Below are 7,864 nucleotides of genomic sequence, written 5' to 3' on the forward strand. Positions count from 1 at the left end.
ACGGGATGATCAAATCGACCGATTTGATCAGAAATGAAATTGGTGTCAATCTCCAATTTAATCACCAATTTTAGATTTATGGTGATATGAGAGGCCTCTAATAAAAAATGCCCCAGAACGAAAATACTGGCGTCACAAATTGGTATGCTTGCGTGGTTGCTTTGCGAGCCAAATTGGCGTTTGCCTCCGCACGGCCTGATTTGATCGGACAATTTAATCAGATTGGCGAAAAATTGTCCCCGTCTGGACACGCCTTTACACGCACTGCTCCCCTCTCCTCCTGCAACTCCTGCAAGTCTCTCTAAACGCACGTTATGGATGAACGTCTTCACAAATTGATTCTACTGTTATAGACTTTCTGGAAATGGTTTTAATGTAGAATTTTCATTTACCTGGTCTATTGGAATTGGCAATGGATGAAAGCATAAAGTTGTGCGTTGTTTGTTATGTGGAAGGAAAATTGCGACGTGCGAGATGGATTGCGATCGAGTTTACGCAGTCGCTAATGTAAACTTCAAGTGTCAACTCATGGTACAGCTACTTTCACTTTTGCGGTTACGAATGCTATAGCAGTCGCGTAGTCTTTTGTTTCTTTTGGCCTATGACTTATGACGCCGCTGCGTCACTTACCGTCCGCGATCGTGTTATATAATGTAATGTGTAATATATGCGCATGTGCAATAAATAGGGTTATCATGAAAGAACGGCGAACAAGTAGATTCATGTAATAATAATGTGACGAAATGTCAAAGTAAGATAATAATCTGTGGATAATGTTAATTTAATGTTTTCATTCTTTGAAAAAAAAAATCTAGCCGACTTTCTTGTGCCCTAGCCCTGTAACTGGCTAGAATGTATGTAAATTACCACTTAAAAAAAACTAGTGGGTCTGTGAGCTGTAGACCTCGCGATTTTCCAAGAAATGAAACCTGCCTACTCACGAGAATCGTTTGAGAAATGCGACCTGCAGCGGTAGCGTGCTCGCATTTTTATCACCTGTCACGTCATGCGTCACTTTCGCACTTACATACTTTTTAGAACGTGACAGGCATGGTGAAAAATGATAAAGAGTCGGCCATCTTAGCCCTACTTCAGAGGAGAACATTCGGACATAGAAAAATCCGTGTAGTTCGTTCTATAATAAACATATAAATAGTCTTTGGCCAAAGTAGCGTCGAAGGGCCAAGGTGGCACCCGTGGAATTTCAAGTGTGCGCAAAGATTGCATAAAAAGATGGTGGGTCGCATCCTTTGTTAGTTAACTTTTATAAATAAACAATAAACTATTCCACATTATCTTCTGTTAGCGTAAATAAATAGGTCAATGGAAATGAGAGTGATGTAAAACGTAATTAATTAATTGATCTTATTGACTGATTAATTAATCTAAACGGCAGTATATAGCAGTGTGACCTAAATTAAAACACAGTCGCAATTTCAACAATGCAAGTGAGACTATCTAAACAGGACTTGTTAAAGAAAATAACAGAAGAACATGAGTTTGACGACTTTGTGGTCACGGAAAGGGACGGCAATGGGTCTAGCATTATGTCTTCTCTCTCCTACGTGACATTTCGTGCAAAAGGGAAGACCGACATGAAGCTTTTCGCAAAAACAGCCGCGTGGATCGAAAAATTACGACTGAATAGCCCTATCATTCCTTGTCCATTTACTATCGAGCTGTACTTCTACAAGACATTATGGAAGCAATATGAGAAGCTAGAAGATATGTGGAACGTTCCAATGGAGCATAGATTCCGTAAGCCAACGCTTTATGGCAGCAGCGTCGAATATTTGAACGAAACTCTGGTAATACAGGACTTGATTGCTCAAGGTTATGAGGAATATGAAAGACAAACACCTGCGGATTTCGAGTACATGTCTGCGGGGATTGCATTGATTGCGCAGTTTCATGCTCTTTCGCTAGCTTACTCCCAGTATGATCCAGAGGGATTTAAACAAGCCAACGAATATTTAACGTTGGACGAATCTAAACTAGTTATTTGGATTGGAAGCATGTCGTCTAAACTGCTGGCCAATGCGTTCTCCTCAGCAGAAAAACATAGGGACAAACTTGAAAAGTACTTTAAAACACCGAAGAGTCTTCTTCAACTTATCATGGATTGTTACCGAAGAGGTAACGACAAAGTATTGATTCACGGGGATTTCAAGCCAAGCAACTTAATGCAAAGACGTAGAAATGGGAAGCTAGAGTTATGTGTCGTTGACTTTCAGAATGTGCACGATGCAGATGCTGTGGCCGATATTATGTACTTCATTTTTACTGCCACCGACGAATCATTCCGCCGTGTCCACTACCATGAATTACTGGATCTGTACTATGAGAAGCTGAAGGCATCCTTGCTTAGACTACGCGTCGATCCAGAGCAGGTATACCCGGAGAATAAGTACAGATCGCGCCTGGAAAAATGTGCAATGTTGGGGTTAGCTATAGGCGTGGCGTGTTTGCCTGTGGTGTTGGTGGATAAAGAAAATGCCCCGGCTTTTGATAAGGACTCAGATGCAACCGCGGTTGCGGTGGAGGGTAGCGCGCTTTTTCAAGAGCGTTTTAATGGTATACTTAATAACTACGTGGAGTGGGGACTGCTGTGAGGCGCCGACTTAAGGGAGGAACTGATTTATTTTATTATTAACAAGACAGTCCGCGCAGACCAATGTTGCAAGGCCAACGTGGGTTCGGACTCCCTCATAATGTAAATTTAATGTTATTAATATACCTTCATGTATCCTTTGTTATCTAAGTTGCATATTTTTATGTAGGTACTTTTACATTTATTTAATAATTAATTATAAGTTTATTTTTCTTAGTTTTATATTTCTTCTTTATTTGCTGATTATTTTTGTTAACTGCAGTGATTTATAACCTGATGGTCTCATCGGAAGATTAGCGATGGTAGTCGTCAACATCACATAATATGAGACCATTTCGTGGCACGTTTTCGTTTCTGTTTTCTTTTTTGTATAATTTTCTATTCTGTGTTTGTGTTTACGAATAAAGTATTTCTATTCCGTGAATTCCGTCTGATCGAGACTACAATGTTTTTAAATTAAAATTTTTGGCTGAGCTTAAACAATGCACTTCGGTTCCTAATGCTAAATCGGCAAAGTCAACCTCGTGGTCCATTTTTGACGAAAGTGAAAATCAAGGAAGGAAGAAGATCGCTCAGTAAAAAGAGCATATTTGGGCCGATCGAATGGAAGATGTCTTGCAGTACCCCTAGTGAAAAATTTCTGTATAGGATTTTGAGTTTCCAAAATGTCCCGCTTGGTGCGCGGTCAAAATCTCATACAAAAATAGACATAAAACATGACGCAAACGTGAACGCTTGTCACAATATCGAATGAAGTTTAATATAGGGGACCTAGGGGTGAACCCCTTCAGGTCATCCTAAGTAGGTAGGTATCAAGGAGCTCGGCGTTGGCAAGCGTGGCTCACTCCGCGATTTCGTCGCTTTGCTACAGGTAGCTAAAAGTACATCCGTTCCACACCAATTTTGGTGGTTAGCCATAAGCCGCGCGTGGCGCTGTCGCCACCTAGCGGCCATGTCTGTCCTGATCGTAACAGACGCGTTTTGTTAGAGAGTGAGTCTTCTGTACCTAGTACTATTATTTATTCTGTGGCGTTGGCGAAAGATGGGGATGGGACCGAGCAAAATGGCGTGCTCTTGTGTCTGAGGCCAAAACTCATTTTGTAATTATTGGGTCATTGCGCCAACCAAGTAAATAATAAAGAACATCGACTGTTCGGTGTAACTTAGTGACTGAAGCTTTGAATAAATAGCAGTTGCACCTGACCATGACGCCATCTTAGATTTAGGCTGTTCCCAATGCGTACCGAAGCCGAGCGATCCATTAAAATGTACCGATATTTATATACCACCGATAAACGGTAAAAACGGGACCCTATTACTAAGACTCCACTGTCCGTTTGTCCGTCTGTCTGTCTGTCTGTCTTGTCACCAGTCTGTATCTCATGAACCGTGATAGCTGTCTAGCTATTTCACAGAGTTGAATATTTCACAGATGATGTTGCCGCTACTTCAACAAATATTAAAAAGTAAGGAACCCTTGGTCGGCGAGTCCGATTCGTACTTTTCCGGTTTTTTATTTCAACCCTTAATAGAGATCCAATAAAAGTCTGCAGCGATTTTGATAGCCCACGCAGTGCAACTGTTATTTATATGTAATAATTTCATAGAAGTTTAAAATAACACTTACACTGCGGGGGGCTATCAAAATCGTTGCAGACTTTTCTTGTTTTAACTCTATGCTCTTAGCTTAGCCACAAATTTTATTATCGCCATTTTATAATAACTAATTTAAATAAAATTATAATGACTAAAATATAGCAGTACGGTGGCAGTTTTCCTACGCAAATATGTACAACTAAAATGTAAAAACAATATTTACGACTCTTGCGCCGTTGTATGGAGTGTTCAGTCTTCTTTATTTACTAGACTCTGATAGAGTTAGACCAAGAAAAGTCTGCAGCGAATTTGATAGTCCACGCAGTGCAAGTGTTATTTTCATAGAAGATGTCATAATTTCATAGAAGTTTGACGTTTAAAATAACACTTGCACTGCGTGGGCTATCAAAATCGCTGCAGACTTTTCTTGGTCTAACTCTAGTCTTATGATAGAGTCGGGTTGCAGTCAGTCTGTATCGGCCCTTACGGTCTTCTTAAAGTTACATCGCCAGCACTCGTAAAGCGATGAGAACTGTCCGGCCGCGTTAAAGGAATCCGTGACGTTCGCAGGCCACCCGCAGAGGTGGTTTATTACGATTTCCTTGAGTAAGTATTATAATTAGTGGGTACGAGTGGGACCCACGGAACACCATAGATGGCGCTGGCCGGGTGCAGGCAGACCAAAAAGGAGATGTCGGGACGACTTGGACGCATTTAATCCGGATTGGCGGGAACGTACAAACGATAGGGTTGAGTGGAGGAAAGGAGGGGAGGCCTTTGCCCAGCAATGGGACACTATTAAACTAGGCTAACAAAAAAAAAGTATTATAAAAGGTGAAAAAAATAGCGAAAGCCCTACTTTCATGAAGTTGCATACAGAGAGCCTACCGCGAACCACGTTCGACGTGTTGCCTCCCTGTCACACTTACGCACGAATTTACAAGTGCGGTAGAAAGGCAACACGTCGAACGTGATTCGCGGTAGGCCATCAGTTTACAATGATGAGAGGGGGCGTAATGCCAGGTAATTAGAAGGAAACAAAAGATATGGCACGCCGCGCCAAATATACTTTCGCTCTCTGTAATGGTCGCGCTATCACAGAAACACCTTTTAAACGAAGCACACTTGTATTACAGAGAAAATTACACGAATAGGTCTTGGTAAGACGAGGATGTTTTGTAGACTACTATAGCAACGTAAAATTCCAATTGTTCTACAGTGACAAGGTTCTAAAACCAAATATAAAATTATGAATATAAAATACACTATATAAAAACCTCTTTAGAAGAGCAGAATACGTCATGCACACTCTCCGAAACATGTTGCGTTGCATGAATGAATAAATTACTTGAATTAAACCGTAAGATTAATCAAATGTTAGTATGACTCATGCCATTTTCAATTCGAATATTTACGGAAATATACTTAGTTATTATGCAACCCGTCATCATCTATTTAGTTCGCAATATCTCGGTCACAAATAAGTGGTTGGAACTTTCATAAGCTAAATCATAATTAAATATGGTTGTAGAATTTTAATCTAAAGTTCGCGTCTTCGGAATAAAAGATACTCGTAGACCGGTTTCACATTAGCGTTTTTTTTCTCCGCGTGTGTGGTCGTTTCGGCATACACGCTTACACGCGCGCTCTATTTCGCTACATTTGACAAGAGGCGCGCCTATACGCGCATACACGCGCTTCCAAAAAAGAGCTTATGCGTGTATAAAACGCAACTCTCTAAGCGGCCTACAGTTAGACCAAGATAAGTCTGCAACCATTTTGATACCACACGCAGTGCAAGTGATATTTATACGTCATAATTTCATAGAAGTTTTAGTTTGAAAGTAGCACCGGTAACGGAGAAGATGAGGAGCAGTAGGTTACCGTGGTATGGAAAAAAGGAGTGAGAGCTGAGGTGACGAAAGAGAGAGGAGAGTAGAAGAGAAAAACATGTTGTGCCGACCCCACATAACGTGGGATAAGGGCAAGAAGAAGAAGATTTTTGCGGCGCATGCAGCAACATCTATGTTCGTTTTTTAGCATTAGAAAAAAGGTAAACAATCTTGACGTGTCTTTTTATAGAAAATTATTGAAAAACGCTTTTAAAAATTAGTTTATATTACTTATGAAAGCAAAAGAATGTAAATAGTCGTACATAATATATGATTTATATTTGTTACATGCTGTGACTTATTTTTAAAAGGTGTTTTTTAACAAAAAGACACGTCAAGATCGCTTACCTTTTTTCTAATGCTAATCATAACCCTCCTTTTGCGTTGCCGTAGTCGGGTAAAAAACGTACTATATAGTCGCGGTTGGAACGTCCCTCCAGGGCCGTCTTAAACTATGCTGGGGCCCCTGGGCACATAAGAATTTGGGGCCCTTTTGGAAAGTAAGCGAATTAAACTAACATTTTTCTACTATGATCTTCAATTTTTTATAGGTAATCAAATATAATGTTACTGTCTGTCCTTCAGGGCCCCCTGAGGATGGGGGGCTGGGGGCCCTGGGCACGGGCCCCGTGTGCTTTATGGCAAAGACGGTACTGCGTCCCTCCCTAGCATCCCGACCGCCGGCGCGCCGCCGCCCTAATGCGCTTGAGGTGTTAGCGGCAATTCCAATTATGCGGTCTTATGAAATAGTTGTCCGCAATATCGTCGATTGGAATGTTTAAGGTGCCGCGCGCGCCGGCCTGAGCATTTTAATTTAGCCGCGTATTGTTTATGCTAAATACTGGGTTTATTGAAAAGAATAACTGGGGATTGTGGTGTCACAAGTTCTCTTGATGATTGCGACACGTACGATATTTCGCTGCCCCAATATGACAGGGTTCTATGTTTCACTTTTATCGAACTGAAATTTGAAAATTGTCATAGTGACATTAAGTCTAATTTCAACTATTTTGAAAATGTAACATAGAACCCTGTAATATTGGGCCAGCGATTTATCACTGAGTAGGTATCAAGGATCAAGATATCGAGCGTGTAGTCATGTAGTGTTATGGATCCATATTATCACTACACCTTATAAAACAAAGTCCCCCGCCGCGTCTGTTTGTGTGTTTGTATCGCGATAAACTCAAAAACTACTGAACGGATTTTCATGCGATTTTCACCTATCAATAGAGTGATTCTTGAGGAAGGTTTAGGTGTATAATTTGTTGACCCGTGCGAAGCTGGGGCGGGTCGCTAGTCTTATAGATATAACAAGGAAGGTGAAGGAAACGACCGAACGGAATGGTCTTTTAGGAACTTTCAGTAGGAGTAGCAGAGAAAGCGTTATAAATGTATGTCCTTGTCATGATTTTCTGTCTACCCACCAGTGCTTGATGGTTAAAAATGAACCCGATTATAATAAATACTTAACGTAGATTGTTTTTGGTTTGTCAGGAATAGGAGTATTACTGCAATGTTCTGGCGCCAGAGCACTAATTTGTTTAGTAAACCATAGAGTAACTTATGCCTTAAACAGTTTTTAGGGTTCCGTACCCAAAGGGTAAAACGGGACCCTATTACTAAGACTCCGCTGTCCGTCCGTCCGTCCGTCCGTCTGTCATCAGGCTGTATCTCACGAACCGACAGACAGATGATGTATTTCTGTTGCCGCTAATATAACAACAAATACTAAAAACAGAATAAAATAAAGATTTAAGTGGGG

The 7,864-nt window shown here is 40.9% G+C and overlaps 1 protein-coding gene and 1 long non-coding RNA gene across 2 annotated transcripts in view; one reads left to right on the top strand and one right to left on the bottom strand.

Moving 5' to 3' along the window:
* LOC134800861 (uncharacterized) overlaps positions 1 to 7,864 on the bottom strand; it is a 176,467-nt gene that overhangs the window by 68,490 nt on the left and 100,113 nt on the right. The gene's annotated exons all lie outside the window — the stretch shown is intronic.
* Positions 1,390 to 3,049, top strand: LOC134800928 (uncharacterized). Its single transcript, XM_063773458.1, has one exon. The coding sequence runs from the start codon at positions 1,443 to 1,445 to the stop codon at positions 2,610 to 2,612; it is 1,170 nt and encodes a 389-aa protein (XP_063629528.1). The 5' UTR covers positions 1,390 to 1,442; the 3' UTR covers positions 2,613 to 3,049.

Source organism: Cydia splendana, chromosome 20 (assembly GCF_910591565.1).
Source record: "Cydia splendana chromosome 20, ilCydSple1.2, whole genome shotgun sequence".
Taxonomy (NCBI): Eukaryota; Metazoa; Arthropoda; class Insecta; order Lepidoptera; family Tortricidae; genus Cydia; species Cydia splendana.

What these genes read in the sequence shown, in the direction of transcription:
- LOC134800928 (XM_063773458.1), top strand. Translation starts at nt 1,443, where the DNA reads ATGCAAGTGAGACTATCTAAACAGGACTTGTTAAAGAAAATAACAGAA.